Source organism: Maylandia zebra, linkage group LG6 (genome assembly GCF_041146795.1).
Source record: "Maylandia zebra isolate NMK-2024a linkage group LG6, Mzebra_GT3a, whole genome shotgun sequence".
Classification (NCBI taxonomy): domain Eukaryota; kingdom Metazoa; phylum Chordata; class Actinopteri; order Cichliformes; family Cichlidae; genus Maylandia; species Maylandia zebra.
Window position 1 is genome coordinate 43,180,343 of NC_135172.1, and position 17,893 is coordinate 43,198,235.

At 45.4% G+C, this 17,893-nt stretch overlaps 2 protein-coding genes across 11 annotated transcripts in view; one reads left to right on the plus strand and one right to left on the minus strand.

The window, feature by feature from the left end:
* The window catches only part of neurl1aa (neuralized E3 ubiquitin protein ligase 1Aa), a 68,245-nt gene extending 64,843 nt beyond the window's left edge, over nucleotides 1-3,402 (plus strand). For all 3 annotated transcript variants that reach the window (XM_004538699.5, XM_004538698.3, XM_004538700.5), the window contains one exon: nucleotides 59-3,402. In XM_004538699.5, coding sequence (XP_004538756.1) covers nucleotides 59-300 — 242 coding nt within the window. In that variant the 3' untranslated portion in view covers nucleotides 301-3,402. The remainder of the gene's footprint in view (nucleotides 1-58) is intronic.
* Nucleotides 3,403-8,544: 5,142 nt separating this feature from the next.
* The window catches only part of sh3pxd2aa (SH3 and PX domains 2Aa), a 99,054-nt gene continuing 89,705 nt past the window's right edge, over nucleotides 8,545-17,893 (minus strand). For all 8 annotated transcript variants that reach the window (XM_004538694.6, XM_024802725.2, XM_024802724.2 and 5 more), the window contains one exon: nucleotides 8,545-17,499. In XM_004538694.6, the coding sequence (XP_004538751.3) occupies nucleotides 15,364-17,499 (2,136 nt within the window). In that variant the 3' untranslated portion in view covers nucleotides 8,545-15,363. The remainder of the gene's footprint in view (nucleotides 17,500-17,893) is intronic.

The following is a 17,893-nucleotide window of genomic DNA, read 5'->3' on the forward strand; positions in this document are numbered from 1 at the left end:
TTTGATGCATTGGGGTATCGAACACCTGTTTAGCATCGTCTTTGTGTCTTTGCAACAGGAACAACTCCGAATTCTCCGGCCAGCCTCCCCAAGTCCCCCACGTTCCCGTCCGGCCGCGGGCCGTGGTCCGACGAGTGCTCCATCTGCTACGAGAACACCGTGGACACGGTCATCTACGCCTGTGGGCACATGTGCTTGTGCTACACCTGCGGCCTCAAACTCAAGAAGATGTCCAACGCCTGCTGCCCCATCTGCAGGAGGCAGATTAAAGACATTATCAAGACCTATCGCAGCACGTAAGGGAACGGGCGACAGGACGACCTCAGCAAAACCCAGGGTTACAAAAAGAAAGGTTTAGGTTCAGGGAACATGAACTCTGGTACTCTGATTTGGTATTTTCATACAAATATTGGTGGCTGGTTTTCTCACGTGACCTTTTCCAGAGTTAATGCCACTTCAGTGGGGAGGTCTCTCTGTCTTTAGAGTCACAGCCTTCGACAGGAAGTTCGTCCAAACTCTATTCTTGCCAGAAGTGTTTGCTTTCTCCGGGGCTCATGGAAGACTTTGAAAGAAGAGGGGAAAAAACCAAACCGGCTTCAAAATTCTTTGATTTGTTGAACCGTGTCGTAAGATTTAGGAACTATCGCCCATTTGCGCCAAAGCAGATGAGTCCCTTTGGGTCTGAATGCTCAATAGATCTTTTCGAGGATGACCGAAGCTCCGAAATATGCCGTCAACGCGATTTACGACTTAAATGGTCTCAGAAAACACACACCCGCTGCAGGTAATCATCTCAGTATGTCACAACTTGTGTCTGTGTGTTACTGAGAACTGGAAGCTCAGTCTGCATCACAGTGCTGAAGTGATGGACGTCTGTTAGTGTTGTGGTGATTATCAGTGAGTGACGTGTCTAGCGACGCAAGCCGGTGCTGAGTATTTTAAGTAGGATTGTAAGACCTCTTGTACTCGTATAATCTAATGTACCTTTCTGGTAGTTTTACTGCAAACGTTGGTGGTAGCTATATTGTTGTTCTAGCTAGCTGCTTGCTCTGCAATGTGGTTTGTTGCACTGAAATCTGCATCATCCTCTCAGAAAAGCCCCAAAACTGACCGAGAGGACCAAGACCCGCATTGGCTGAAACAATCTACAAGCCATAGACTGTATATAAAAGAGGGACGTAGCCAGGTTACTGTGTGAAATTCAGTTTTGAAGCCTCGGCGTCAGCGTTTTCAGCTTTGTTTTTAACTTTAAAAATTGAGCAGAGTGGGGGAAACCAGAGTACACGCGCTCATTCACTGATGATTTGTCAATCGTGAACTGGACCCGCCCTCATGTATAGTATGCTGTTTTGTTTTAGCCCATATGGTGCCTTTTGCACTGACATAAAACTACTGAGAACATAAATTCATCAGGATTTTAATCTGCCGCCCCTGTTGTGCCAGGTTTAAGTCGCTTCTGCAGTGGCTTTACTTTAACACCTGCACGCTACATGCATCTTTTTATATACAGTCTATGCTGCCAACCTGCCTCCAGCAGACTCGGCAGCTCTGAATTCTTGAAAGGAAACAGAAAGTGGGAAATAAACAGCAATTTGGATACTCCTCAGGGCCTGCTATCTTTTTAAGAACCATCCTCCCAAACTGTACCTATATAACCCTGCCTAATACACTGTGAGTGCTCACGACAAATTGACAAGTCCTCACAAACAGCTCCCATAACACCACGTAAAAAAAAAAAAAAAAAATCAAAGGATTGTTGCCATGGTTTCCTGCCTTATCTCACAGAAGGTTCGCTCGTAGATGGACCGCGTTCTGTGCTTCCCCCAAACCCCCGATGATTTACCAAATAATGCTGTTGTGTGGCACAGACTGTCACAAAATGTTCACTCAGAGGAGAAAAAGCACACATTCAAACTATTTTTCTAATAGAAATGCACAACATTTCCAGTATTTGATTATTAAAATGTATACTACGCTTTGTGACACCAGCAGCAGAGACATTCTACAGAAATCTCTTCAGGGGAAAAAAAAAGCTCCGATTTTAAGTATTTGTATCATTTCTGTCCCCTAACTTGAGTATAAAACGTCTTCGTCCCCTTCAGATTTCACAGATGAGCTTTGTCCTCGCAGGAAGCTGAGAGGCTGTTTTTAGATTTTGTAGATAATCAACAAACGGGGATCAGACCTATGCTGCTACGGTGTTTGCCAGCCGACGGTGACGCTGCACACGTCCTTCCTCCCACGTCAGTTTGATTACGCTACTGCTTGAAGTGTTAATTCACATTTGAATGTTAACTTATGTATTTAGAGAGATTTTTATTGATGTGCTTGAATTGGAGTAAAAACCAACAAAAAAACTTGTGTTCTTTTAAAGTTTGTTTGGATCGATAATCACGCGTTTTCTTTTTTCTTCACCTCGTTTATCCAAAACTGCGAGAATCTAAATTTGTGTCCGGCAGCGAGCAGGTCGAGTTAGTCGCACCTCGCAGCAGAGATGTCGCAGTACACAATCAAACCCCGACCGCCGTGAGGTGCGACGCGCCAGCTCCTGCTTTTATTGCGCTCCCTGATCGTCACGTGTTCTTTTGAGTGATTTCTCTTCCTGTGCGCGCGCCCGTGTCCACGACCCAACAGCCCGTCTGTATCTTTAGCTCGTTCGGGCTGTGTGGTCTCAAAGCCATCGCTGTGGTGATGATGATGATGTCACTTTATAAAGCTACTGATTGTAATCTTGTACGTCTGAGATTCAGCCGTGGCATTTTTTTCTTTGTGCAGAGACTTTGACCAAATCCAGAAATGATCACTGATCTATTTTTTTAAGATATAAGTCTATAGATGCAACCCCCCCCCCCCCCCCCCCCCCAATTAAATTCATTGATTTGTATTTGATTTTTGGACCACATTGATAAATGCCACAAAAGATTTTCTTCTATAAATAGTTTTTTGAGCACCTTTAATTTAATATTTCGTTGTTGTTGTTTTTCCACACGCCCCACAGGATGTCCCTGATCCTCTAATGTATTATTTATTGGTCCAGCACCGACGCGTGGACGTTTCCTGCTTTCTCTCGTGTTTGCTGCCTCCTCTGGCTCCTCTGTGTCCGCAGCGCATTTACTTTCTGTAAATCTTTTTATCATGCATGAGTTTTCCGTTCACCCAGCGTGAACATCGGGACCAACAGCGGATGAGCATCGGAGTGGAACGCTGTCAGTGCTCGTGTAGACTGGAACCAGTGGCTAGAAAAACGCAGTTTGGCTGTTGTTGTGACAGCAGCTGAAAGTGCAAACCTGTGTTTTCTTTTTTCCTTTTGATTTGAAGCTACAAGTGTTCATTTGTGAGCTCTGTCCAGTGTGAGTCGGACGATTGTGGTTAATAAACTTTCCAGATGTGTTTGAGCAGAAATTCGTCTCATCTTTATTTAATCATGTGACTGATTTTTCTTACATGAAGAGACAAAATCAGAGTGTGTGTGAGGTCCTTCGACTTAAAGCTGAAACCATTTAGCATTTCAAGCTCTTTACACACAGCTGAGCAAACCAGAGCGTTAATAAAGATGCAATGGATAAGAAGCTTGCAAACAATGACACGTGTAATCGTGAAGCTTTTAAAGCAGGATTAAAATGCTATAGAAAAAGTGTTCCGGTTTACAAAGCCAGCAAGAAGCATCAGCTGGTTCTTGGCTGCCAAATGCTTCTCTCAGCACGAGTCAGAATATTGGAAACGATTAATTCTGCATATACAGGGCTCTAGACTAACTTTTTGCCATGGGCGTACCGGTACTTTAAAAACTTTAAAAAGTTGGGCGTACCGGCACAAAAGTTAGGCGCACACAAATTTTATAATAATTTATATAATATGTGTTTTTCTGGATACACTGTGCTTTTTCAACATTCAAAGATTGATGACACCGTGTCAGAGCACTGGCTATGAATTTCAGAAGGATCAGGCCTTAACAGAAAAGTTAGCAATAGTTCTTTTCCTATTACAGCTACATCCACTTCTGTCCTGCCTAGGCTGCTCACTAGGGCTGCGTATCATCACTGATTTCTATAATCCATTCGATTCCGGTTTTCAAAGTCCCGATTCGATTCAACTTGGCCTCAGACAGTCAGAAATATTATAATTCTGATCATTTATCAGTACTGACTTCATCAGAATTGTGAACATCACAGCAGATGCCTTTGTGTGAAAGTAACTGAGAATAAAACACAGAAAAACATGAAGGAGATTTTCCTGGTCTGGCTTTTTATAGCAGAAAACCTTAAAAATATTCTACAATGTTCTGCATATAAAGTTTAAATTTCTTCAGTATTGAACAACAGAAAAAATAGGCTTTCTTGTCCGAGGTCATTTAAGTGAAAAAGAAAAAGCGCTGTGAACAGCGGTAGACTGGTGGGTAATAAGCCAATGAATAATACAGAAAACAGAGATTGGAGACGGAAACTGTTCTTGAACTACAGAGAGAGAGAGAGCTAGCTGTGCATGAAGTGTGATTTTAATAGTCGTGGAAGCAAAACAGCAAAATTCATGACGACATTGATCAAATGTGAAGCGCAGTTTGCTGCTTCTTTTGCTGCTGGCTCGGTGGATTTTGGCTGGAGAGACAAAACCTGCAGCTCAGAATCAGTGCAAAAAGACGTAATCACAGCGCGGACCGGACGCATCAGGATCGCTGAGCTCCGACAGCGTGTCCGTCTACGGGCCGGCGGGTGAGAAAGCCGAGAAAGACAAAGCTGATTCTGATGCGTCGGTCTGTGTTTACGTCTTTGTGTGGAGTCCGTGTACCTGCTCTCATCTGCTGTTTGGTTGTTGTTGAAATGGTTTTGTGAGCTTTAATCTGAGAATCTGGCGTTTCTGGCAAAACACAGTTATGTTTAAAAGTCGATTCAGGATTTAATGAATTGATATCGCTTTATTCAAGCTACTCACCTCCCACTTCCACCTGCACTTTCAACTGGACCACGGCCAATCAGAGAGGTCCCGCCCCTGACTATCTCTGATTGGTTTAGTCCACGATAGGGGCAAAATGTGTCTGTTGTTGACCACAGGGAAGGTTGCAGATTTTTTTTTTTTTTTTTTTTTTTGCCACCCTAACAGTTGGTCGCACAGGTGCAACCAAATATATATATATATATATATATATATATATATATATATATATTTTTAGTCGCACCACTGAAAAATTTGGTCGCATTTGCGACCAAATTGGTGGCACTCTAGAGCCCTGTTATATATTAAAAATGTTTTGGTGTCGAAACTGAAATGGTCCTTTATGGAACTGAAAAATAAGAACATATTTTTGGAGGTAACTAATAAGTTATGTGTGCTAAAGCTAAACTGATCTTTGGCTAACGTGCTAGCAAACAGTAAAACTTGGCCAGTTAAATTTTATTTATACAGAGGAAGCATTTTGGCGACAGTGGGAAGGAAAAACTCCCTTTTAATAGGAAGAAATGTCCGGCTGAACCAGGCTCAGGGAGGGGCGGGGCCATCTGCTGCGACCAGTGCAGAGCGGTCATAGTGAGTGAAGAAGAGAGGGGCCTGAAAACTGAAGGCTCTGCCTCCCATTCTACTTTTAAATACTCTAGGAACAACAAGTAGGACTGCAGAGTGAGAGCGAAGTGCTCTAATAGGGTGATATGGTACTACAAGGTCATTAAGATAAGATGGGGCCTGATTATTCAATACTGTGATTATTTTGCCAAATCAGGTGGATTTTGCATGCTGAGCATTAAAAGTGGCGTTGAAATGAAAAGCAATGCAACGTGGAGATGATCTGGTTTACTTTAGCCAACAGCCTCAGCAGTTTTCATTAACATCTGGGGATAAAACCTGTGTCAACATGCCGAGGCTACAGATTAAAAGCATTTCCCTTCTCAGATGGGAAAATAAAAGACTGATTTCCCTGCATTACTACAGCACCGATGACAACTCTGTTTGGGCCCTTTTAATCATCTTTTAGCCAGCAGTCCTTTCCTTGTAGTTCTTTTGCAGTCAAATAATAACAAGAAAGTAGGAATAAGGAAACTCAAGTATTACTACAGCTCTATATGTGCCGGAGGATGCTGTGGGATGAGGTCCAAAGCTCCAGAGAAAGTTGGAGGTAACACCGGACTTTCTAAGTGGAGTTTTAGTAGTGTTTGTGAACACTTGACCTTTGACACATCCTGCCTCATGGCTTGGCCTCGGGCACAGATGTTGGTGCCGTGTTCCCCTCGGCTCTCGGAGGGCTAAGCCGGTTACCGGCCCAGCGCTCTGTGGATTCGTGTTCCTCAGCCTCTGCCTCGGGCCCAGCTGCTGGGGAGCTTCACGGCGACAGGCTGGGGATTCAGCAGATCTACTTTAAAACTCGAGTTGTTCCACCAAAACGACTGCACTATAAATTCATGAAGCACCTCATCCAGATGTATTGCTCAGAGCTGCCAGATAGCATCTGTCTGCATCCGATTCACAGACATCTCCGCATAATAGAAGCGAGTCGGGAATATAAAGAAGATGAGTGATAATGTCATGAAAAGAATAAACCAGACGAGCACTTTTAATACTGATCATTGTTCAATGGAGCATTCATAACTCCGTCAGAGATCATCGTCTGTCGATGTTAACATCCAGCATTATTAGGTTTAATGTAGAGAATGGCTAAAAAGGCCTGATCATAATAGAACTTCATTTCAAGACTCAATCTCAGCATAAATACTGAGTTTGAATCTGCAGCTTTATTCATATGAAAATGTCTGAGGCGAGGCCGGACCAACAGAGCCATCTAGTGGAGATGTTTGGGAAGTGTGTTCAGCAAACGTGGGCTATTCTAGAACAGGGGTGGGGAACTCCAGGCCTCCAGGGCCGGTGTCCTGCAGGTTTTAGAGCTCACCCTGGGTCAACACACCTGAATCACATGATTAGTTCGTTTCCAGGCCTCTGGAGAACTTTAAATCAGCTGTGTTGGATCTAAAACCTGCAGGACAAAGGCCCTCGAGCTCCCCACCTCTGGACTAGAAGAATCACTTCAGGTAAAAACTGTGACAAGTTGCATCACCTTGACAAATTAGGTCAAGTGATAACATCTGCTGAAGATGACAATGGAGTCTATAAAAGGTGAGTAAATAGATCCTAACATCTAGATTTATACATTTAAATGTTTTAATGAAAGTGTCCACGAAGGATTTTAGTTTAAGCGTACAAAAGATGATTTTTACATGACTAATAAACTGAATTATCACCCGACTGCAGTACCTCTTAAATTTAAGGCCTCTAGACTTTCCAGATGTCAGCGCTGATGCGTCTCTGGGTAACTTCCTGGAGGATCTGTCGGAGCATTTTGATGTTTTTCTGGCTTTTGGCGAGTTTGTGGCCACAATCAGGCTACGCGGCTTTGTTTGGTACTGTTTGTACTTTGGTGAAACACAGTCTGTGCTGCCCAGAAATGCAATTCTTTACAGAACAATGGAAACTCCAAGTTTTGTTTTTTTTTACCATCCAGTTTTATGAAATATGTGCACGAAGCAGTGGAAACAGGTCCAATTAAAGCATGGCGAGACATAACAGAGGAGGCTGGATCCCAGGTGTGTAATTTAAAAACCAACCAGCTGGATTATTTTTCTAAATGATACACATCTCTGCAGCACTGAGACTTTTTCCACATTAGCTTAGCTGCAAATTTACAACTGGAACAAATCAAGAGTGTGGAGGTCACGGGTTCCCAAATATGTAGCATACATGTTCATACATGCACATGTATGTATGTATGTTTATGTAAATATTTGAACTCATATCTCCAGCTTGCTGCTCTGCAAAGTGTCAAAAAAAAACCCAAAATACATAAATCAGCACAGCTTTTTATGCAATTTGTCTTTTACCCAGAATGCATTGAGGGGTGGATCCGAAACCCCCCGGGGACCCTGCTAAGACGCTACTATATGTGAGTAACACGAGCCTGGTGGGCATGAGAAAGACCGCAGGGTTAAGGCTTCACTTGTCAGGAGGAAGGTTCCCCTATTAAAAACGGCGCGTGGTGTAGCAAGCGTGAGGAAGCTCGCTTATTACAATGTAACAGCTGACAATGAGCAGTAACGTATGAGGGGAGAGATCTGAACTTTCTATTTCATGTTCCTGAGTGACGGCCTGACCTGCACTTCCTGCTGAACACCTGTGTTCTCCTATAAGAGGTGCAGATTTGCGACACAGAGGTGTGAGCATATATTTCACATTCCCTTGGACAGAAGTGATAAATCTCTCCGAGCACACGTTTGGATGCAGGAGAACAAAAATTTGTGTCTCCGCTCTTTAGCGAGGAACTGAGGCTGCGAGCGCTCGTTCGTCTTCATTCGCCGCTCTCAGCCTCCTCACAACTCTCGCTATATATAACCAGCTGCATCGTTCTGCTCCTGCACATCTAAACTCACTTAATCTGGCCTGCACAATAAGGCGAATGGAGATAAATGTCTCAATCAGTAATATTGCTGTCACAAACTCTGTAGAGGGGAGGGGGGGGGGTCTGCTGCTGCTTATCTGTGGAAACACGTGAGACAAATGAACAGGAGGCGGTTTAAAACAACAAAGATTATACATTTAATATTGTTTCTCTTTTGGGCAATGCGAGATACAATGTAAACATGTACAAGATACAAAAAAAGGAACAAGACTCGTCAAAATGAGACCGTAGATAAGAAAATGTCCTGTTTTCACAAGTAATGCACATGTGCAGAAGGTCTCCAATCAGGAAGGGATCTGGACTGTGTTTGCTCTCATTAGTGTGTGTGTGTGTGTGTGTGTGGGGGGGGGGGGGTCTTGAATAAAGCTGCATTTGGCTCTTCATGGCATATCTTTTGAAAACAAGGACTCTGCAGGGCTTAAAGCTGCAGTGCACGACTTTGTTATAAATCCAAGCGCACTCATTAAAGGTACTTGTTGTAAATTCCTGCGAGTAAATACAATTTAAAACCTTCCAAAATTAACCACAATGAAATGTGGGGAAAACGAGGGCGGCGTGTCCCTCCACGGGGTGGTGCAGCGTATGGAACACAATGGTGGTCTAGTGGGAGGCCAACAGCAGCAATGAAACAGCAGCAAACATCTGGAAACATCTCAACTCGCGCGCTGTTAAATGCTGCCCCCTGGTGGTGACACATTTAGTTACAGTTGAAGAGAGCAGTTACAAAAAGGACCTTTAAGCCTTTACGCACAAAGTAAAATCTTTGTCGTTTGCAGCTTTTCCTTCTGTCAGTGTGCAGTTACTCTCACTGCCAGAAGGGGGCGACTAAAGTCATGCGCTACAGTTTGAACCTGCTTAAAAACATGGCAATAAAAGCAGAAAGAAAAGAGAGAGTGAAAGAGTAGCACCTCCTTTGGTCCAACTCGAGGCCTGTAGTTGTTACTGACGTGCTGGTAACGAACTGTTTTTGTCAGAATCAAGAGATCGCGAGATCGCGAGCTCCACGGGCGCTTTGTTTTGGCACACTGCTTTCCACAGCAGGGTGGGGACAGATTCTACTCTACAAATGCACCGGTGAGTTAAAGAAAAACAGGCACCGCCTTTGCCATTAAAATACTACTTCAGCTGTCACTCAGCATCAGTCACTTGTGACAGCTCGCCTCGGCCACAGCGCTGGGCGCCGTCTCCCACGCAGGAAGCCACGGCGTTCTTTATTGGGAAGCCATTAGTGCTGAAATACTATCAGACTGGCTGAGGTTAATTAAGACACACTGTTGTGCTAACTGGAAACGGGGATTCAAACGGAGACAAAGAAAGCGCCGCCGAGGCACAGCGGCGCGCCTCCTTCCTCGACACAGCCTCCTCCTCTGGAGCTCCTGCTGATGCCTGCTGGCATCTCAAACGGCTGCGACTGCATGAGGAAGTTTTCAGAGTGACATAAATAATCTGCATCGCCTGATTTTCTGCACTTCTGTTTTACCTGCTTGAGAATGAGCCCTCAGCATCCGCGGCTCATCTCTGCTCTCACGCTCTAACAAGCAACCAGACGTTAATTAAAAACCTACAAAGCCCCCCTTACATGCACCTCACCTGCTCCCACACACTTACTGAAACTTTCCTATCCAACCTGCCTTCATCCCCTCCACCATCGCTCTGCCTGCCGCCGACTTCTGAAACTTTTTTATGTCTTTCGTTTACAGCTTGAAGGCATTTCATTAGAAGCCAGCGAGCCCTTCAAATCCCGCCTCACCCTTTTTACAACATTCAATTATTTTCTCAACAAAAACACGAGAGAATAAAGCAAAACATGAAGCCTTTGTCTTATTCTGAAAACTGTTTTCCACCAGCCGGCTCAGCTCTCACCCTCGGGGCTGCGTGAGATGTGAGCAGCAGGAGCTCATATCAGAGGTGGGACCAGTTCTGAAGTTCACCTGGAGACGGGCGGGGAGGCCGAGAGAAGCTGCTGCACCATCAAGTCGTTTCTCACAGACTTTGGAAACTTCAAGCGGCTCAATTAAAACTGTGTTTGACGTAATGAGACTTCACAGCTCGGCTCAGGAGAGGAGCTCATTAGGTGTGAGGTTTCTAGAAAGGTTAGAAGGAGTTTGATAAAACGGGCTTCCTGTTGAAGACATCATTGTTCATCTCCCTCCAATCAAAGCAGAGCTCCTCTCACCTCCCAGCCGCCTCGTCTCCTCGGATCCGCTATCTGATCCGTCGTCTGTCTGCCTGCATCCTACAAACCCCTCCTTGACCTCCGACTTCTCTTTTCTCCAACACACCTGCAAACGATCCATCTCATCACGCACATACACACACTCCACCCTGTCGGGCATCTTTGTGATCTCAGCGGCTCGGCTGTGTCGAGGAAGGAGACGGAGGTGAATCAAAAACACAAAACTGGAAAGGCGCCCGGGAGGCGCTGTCCGTTTGTTAGAATAAAAAGAGAGAGCGAGGAATCAGACGGCCAAGCGGAGCCGTCTCGCTCCGCTGACCTCCGGGAAGATGATGGAAAACTCGAGCGTTTCCTGTAAGACTCCCGGAAACCGTGTTGGCGTGGACACGCCTGCTGAGCTCTGCAGGTGAAAGGCATAAAGTAGTGGACGGTAACAGAGCTGTTATTAAAGAGCGAAACTCCAACGTATTATACTCTGACTAATTTCACTTTGCTGCTGAGAGTGAAAGCAGACTGACAGCACTGATGAAACGCTGGAAAAGCAGGAAGTGAGGGACAGGGCTGGGCCACATCATCCCGTTCACGGTAATACCGGTATAACGTTGGGCAACGATAAGAAAATATGGCGATAGAACGTGGGTAACACGCGCATGCGCAGTGCCTGTTTTCATACGCACATGGCGGAAAAAGCACGGCGGCGACGGAGAGAGGAGGGCGAAAGCGGATCGTTGAATGAAACAGTTGAACCAGAACTGGTTTATAAAAATGCTGCAACTCCAGTGGTGGAACTGGTTTAGCACAGTACTGCGCTTCAACATAATGTTACCGTATCGTGTGTATAACCTCTTTTTAAGTTCTGTGGATGTTATACATGGTTGTGCTGAGGATATGTCGGCCAGTTTCCACTGGAAATGCCTTTTGGTTAAACTGTCAGCGAGGAATTTGCACTGTGACATGTTTATGTAGCTTTAATGCAGATGAAAAACAGCTGCTTGTTTAAGTGAAAACACATTATTAGTGCAAAAAACCATCAAAGTTGTGGAGTTGTGAAGTATTTTGTCTCGCGTCAATTATATCGCCAGTTATCGTTATTGCAAATTTTCAATATATATCGTGATAAACATTTTTGGCGATTTAGCCCTGATGAGGGATTTAAAGGGACTATTTCTTGTCCAGTGACCTGCTGAGAAATTTCATCTTCAGCAAACAAATGCTGATCTGGGAGTTTCGGAGCTGTCAGCTTTGAGCTCTTTCAGTTTTTGTGTTTCTTCGTCTAAAAGTCAGAAACCCAACGTGAGCGGAGGCAACGGGCTGAAAACAGACGGCTCACAGACGGGCGTGTCTGTTCGGCGGTCAGCAGTGACAGTAAGAAGGTTTCAGAACTGGCTTCCAGCTTTGACTGAAAACGAGTTTCAGAAATCTGCGAATTTAAACGTGGAGTTAAACACAAAGTCAGCCGACCCCCAAAAAGGACCGGGCTCTGCGCGTCGGCCTCTGCGAACAGCACGATCTCTCTGCAAAGACAGCGTGGGGGGAAAAACAGGATTTTCTCTTTTTGGTGTTTATCCTGGAAGTTGATGGATTGAACTGAAACGGCCTGAAGGAGCGTTCGTCTCCCCGGTGTTTTGTTTACCGCCGAGACGCTGGCGTCGACGTCACTTTGCCAGCCGGCGGTCCCAAAGGTCAACATCGCCGCGGTGATCGCTGACGAAAAGGCCCGACTTGGTCTGACAGCCGTGGGGGTAAATGTCAAAAGAGGCATCCAAGCAGGTGGGCAGAGGACACAGTCCAGAGGGAGAGGAGGAAGAAAACAACAACACAGAAACAATCAAAGAATTCCATTCAGGCACAAACGTGACAGCTGAGGGCCCCCGACGATGACGATGATGATGGTGGGCCAGCGACTCTACGTCTGTGACGAAGATCCCAGATGGCTGTAATGTCACTACAGAATGGGTCAGCTGACGGAGGTCGCGGGAGCAGACATCCTCGTGTTAGTTCATCACGTCGCTGCTTTGGTCCGACGAGTGCTCTGACGTCAGGACCTCGCACACCTGCTCTCTGAAAACAGACTTAAACATGACACACTGGAAAAGACGGCAAAAGCCTCGTGACCGGCAGCCTGACCGGGAACATCTACTCCCGGCCCACTATGACCTTCCTCCTTTCGCTGAAGCGTTTTTGTCTTTTTTCTTCTTCTTTTTTTTAATCTATTGCACATTTCCTCGTGGGTTCAGAACGAAAGAAAAAAAGAGGAAATAAGAAAAACGAAGTAAAAGCATGAATAAAGATGCTACACAGCTAAACGCAGGCTCGACACAGAACGATTCCCTTACAAGTAAGTTCAGCTCAATCAAACAAAGCGATATGCAATAATAATAATAATAATAATAATAATGAATGTGCTGGAGCGAAATGTTCAGAGTGATTCGACACATTTACATAATGCCTTCGTCTCAAAGGATGGGGCCTGTCAGCACCCAGACGGTTACTGGTTTTATTTATAGGTCCATACATCAGTGATTTTATTACCATCACAGGACACGCTGATGGTTTCTGTTTGAATGAGGGGAACTGTGGAAATAATAATACTATTCATTATAAATATGCTTTTATCAGGCATTATGTAAAGCACAATAAAGATGAAGGAAGTGCCCATGATTTGCTAAAGCTGCAGCAAACAGCATCGAGAAAAAAAAAATCACTTTTCAGAAACTAAATTCTTGCCCAATGCGAAACAAAATGTGCAATAAAACAGTTTTAGCTGCACTAAGATTAAAAACAAAACAGTTTTTGTGGAGACTCACTGACCAGCAGCGCATTTCTTATTGCACTGAGGTAGGACTGCAGGAAAGCCTCAAAGTCACGTTGTAGTACCTTTCAATTACCACAAGAGGTCTCCAATTTGACCAAATCTCCTGCCACTGAGAGCAGAACTCATCCTCCTGTTTGGAAAATATGAAATAATTACAAAAAAACATTCAATAAATAACATGCTGAGTTTTTACTGCATCTTTACATTAATGCACCATAAAAGCAGTTTTTAAAGTGCACTAACTCACAAAACAGAACCACTTCGTTCCTCGTTATTGTCGGTGTGCGATCACAGAGAGACCACAAAAACACAAATATGGTTTTGTTAAAATAGATAACTGCGATCTAGCAGGTACTGCACTTTGTTTAGTACTATGATACTGTCCAGCAGGAACATAATGAGAAGTTTGTGTTCGTTAGAAAATGTATTTCAGCAGTCTTGAACATCAGCCATCAGAATTTTGAACTTTGACTCCTTTTGGAAGAATTATTTCTACCGTCACATTTCAAACAGTCGCTAATAACAATAAAATAGCTACTCTAGTCTCTGTTTAAATCCCAATACTGCACAGCAATATCTGATATTACAATTAACTGTTCACTTCCTTCAAGTGCTTCCAGATACTGATAGAAACCTCGTTTTAGGCAGTTTGGTGAAAGTGTGTTACCATTTGTACCGTAAGTAAACGGTAAAATCCCCAAAACTGCCAATGAAGTGATATCTCTCTTTGGTTCGATCACATTTTGGCCTCTAATCTATTCAAATAAATCCCTGGATTAAAGTTATTTCACTACGTTTCCAGTATGCTTGCAATTCATCACCTCGATAGCTGCATTATGACAACACAATATACACAAAATCATTAGTTCCTGGAGCTAAAAGCTGTGCAATGAGGCTATCCTTACGCTTGTATGAGGTCTCATTGTTCCGTTGCTTGTTCTGTATTTTTCAAGTTTCACAGGTTTGTTGGTTTTTTTAAATAAATTTGTTCTCCCAGATGACTACATCCAGGAAAAATGACACTAAGATATTTCTGTGGTATCTTTGATAGAAACAGTTTACAGAAACCGAGCGTCAGCCGTCTATTCTGCCAGAGTCGAGCTTTGGCTCGTCCAATTCAAGGCTGTCGGTGGAAAACAGATGTCACAAGAAAGCAGAAATAATTCTCTAAGGAAGACTTGCATCAGCACGAGACACGTTAACAGAAACAAACTAAAGAGAAGTTGTGATGATGAGATTCAACTATCGTCTTTGTTTGATGACTTTGTGGCTTAAAACAAATAAATCTTCTGGGAACTTGAGTCCCTTCACTCGTGCTTTTCTTTCTTTATCGAACTGAAGACGTCTAAATCCAAACTTTGCGCTTCGAACTCGTAACTTTGTATAGAAACGCTCTCGGTGGTGTTCATAGGACTATGGCACTCTGTAAAGATTTGGTTGATTTACTGGTTTGCCATCCACCATTTAGAACCTTCGTTCAGGTGACCAAATACAAAAGGCACTTATTGGCCATCGTAGTCAGTGATGGGCAGGATGAGCGTAGCCACTACTCTTCTCCGCTTCTGTGTTACATGACACAAACCTCTTTAAGAGGTCATCGCTCCCAGTTAGACCAGTTTACGTGTCAGACACAGCATCCACCTTGAACTTCCTCAACCAGTGTGGCCAATTCCATGTTTCTGTCTCTGCTTCCAGGTAAAATATTGAAAATCTTCCCACTCCTTTCGTATAAATTTTAGTAAACCAGCACTAAAAGTGTCCTTTTTTTATCAGATTAAAACATCTTTCTCCTTACACAGTCTGACCGTATGTCAATTTTCAAGGACATATTGCTTAAGGGAGATTGCGGGTAACATTCTCAAGGAGTGATGCCGCCGCCCATGGGCCTAGAGCGGGGAATGGGGGCTGGGGGTGGGCGTGGCTACGGATGTAGGCTTGCCTTTATTTTTTCCGCTCAAGGTAGTTAGAGGGGACCCAGCCTTTGCGGGGAACCAGGCTGTCCTGCACCTGGCAGTACCACCACCCATTGGGGTTTCTCTCCAACACCTCCAGACAGGTTCCCTCTGTGAACCCCATGGTCTCCTCGTCGCCACGGTAATCGGCAATGGACACATACACATCCCTGCCAAGGTTGTTGTGGATCAGCTGGCTCTTCTCCAAGGGCTTGGGTCTGACCGTGGACACGGGGATACCGTTGCGTTGGTTAACTCTGCTCAGGGCGTCTTGGACATTGCTTGTGCTGAACGCGCTCCCCGAAGACAGACTGGAGCGTTCGGCAGGCCTCGTTTGGCTTTCAACAACTACGTGTGGCCGCACGGTGCTGAATGAGGCATTTCGGCGAACTCCAAGAGTGGCAGAACCAGAACCATAGTGATCGCTCCTGCCCAGCGACTCGTTCCTTCTCAAGGACCCTGTTGTGTAGTGCGTGTCCTTGGCTGGCTGCGTAGTGGTGACAAATACAGACTGAGGCCTCACCGCCACCTGGCGTACCCCGTTCCTCATCCTCACCCCTCCATTAACCATCCCAGATGGCTTCGAGAAGCCGCCGGGAGGCTTGGAAGGAATCGGTGGGGAGTTCCTCCTCAAGCCTTGATGCTGCTGCGTCAGGCCCTGAATATTAATGTTATTGAGGGCCAAAACATGCTGCTCATTCTTCTCCAGGCTGTTGGACTTACTCCCACCACTCCCGTGTCCGTCTAAGCCACCACCGTCGCCCATTTGTCTGACAGGTTCCAGGTAGTATGAGGGAGCCCAGCCTTCTTCGGAGCTCCAACGGATGTACCACCAACCACTCTCCTGTTTCTCCAAAACCTCGACCTCAGCCCCAGCTGGAAAACTGATCTCAGAGTCCTGAACTTTCTTATAGGCGTCCACGGAGCGGTAGAGATTGGGGCCCTCCACATCGGAGTCACCACGGCTTCCTTTGGAGTAAACAGAGGAGAGATCTGAGGTACTGCGTGAACACACCGAGTCCTCTGATGATATAACAGAAGCTGTTTCAGAGTCCTCCCCGCGAGAAGGTTTGAGGCTATGTCTAAACTGACTCGTAGGCCTCAGCTGTCGTCTCAGAGAGGTGATGTCCATCCTCTCTGGACTCTGGGGCTCTGATTTGGTCAAAAGGGGCTTAGGTCTGACGGAAGGCTTGGGCCTGGTGGAGGGGCTCTGGCCTATTCTCTGCTCCACCTCCCGGTTGAAGACAGGGCCTTTCTTGGAGCCTCTGCTCAATTCATCTGATGACGAGTGAGGGCTGTTATCCTGGGATCTGAAGCTGATATCTATGTGTCTGCCCAGGGTCTGGCTTCTCCGACTCATCTCTGGTGTCATGGTTTTCATGGGCCTGCCAGGTAGAGGCGAAGATCCGGAGGGTTTTCTTGGGACTGTGGAGGAATGGTAGCTCCGTGGGGAGTTAGGCTCACTGGAACCTTTAGTCAGGGTTCTTTCAACACCGCCGCTCGGCCTGAAGCCATCATTCTCATAGATACACTCCTCCTTAGCAACCTCCTCTACAGACCTGAAGGAGGTTCTTCGATGGGCGAAAACTGGAGACGCCTTGCAGACAGGAGGGGACGCCTTGCAGGAAGGAGGGGAGGCCTTGCAAACGGGAGGGGAGGCTTTGCAAACGGGAGGGGAGGCCTTGCAGGAAGGAGGGGAGGCCTTGCAGGAAGGAGGGGAGGCCTTGCAAACGGGAGGGGAGGCCTTGCAGGATGGAGGGGAGCTGCTGTACTTGTCGCTGACCACACTGTTGATCTTCACATCGCGGGAACGCTCGTCCTTCAGGGGATCCGGTTCAGGCTCACCTTCGCATCCGACTGCAGGAATATCATATTCAGGTTCTTCGTACACAGCCCTGCTAGGCACCTCTGTGGTTTTGGAGGAAGAGTTAGCAGAAGGCGGAGCCTCCTCAGATTCTTGTTTTTTGACAGGTGGAGCTGGAGGAGGGACTTTGGGGCGGGTCAGTGTGCTGGACCTACGACTGAGGTTGGGCTTTTTGCGCTTGTCGATGTAGGAGCAGGGGGCCCAGCCCTCCATCTCCCCAATCTGCACGTACCACCAGCCTCCAGGATTCTTCTCTATTACCTGCACAACAAGGAGTAAAGAGTTACTGGAACAAATACTCACTTATATATATATATATATATATATATATATATATATATATATATATATATGTGTTTGCTACATACTAGTGATTAAAGACTGAGTAATACTGTAATAAGATCAATGATGCATCTGTTACTGCAGTCGTTAAAAGAATCACCTCAGTATAACTTAATAAAAAAACCCTGAAGGAATCTCTGTCATTATCTCCACCCTCATCCTGAATCCTGCACAGTGAATTCTGTCTACGTCATCACTTTCACAAACAGTATCCAAGGTCGTCTCCTTTGTGCCTCAGCTTTCCTGCCTATCGGGGGAGCACTCAGTCTGCATACGTATTCAACAGGCCCCGTCTCATCTGAGCGACAGCACT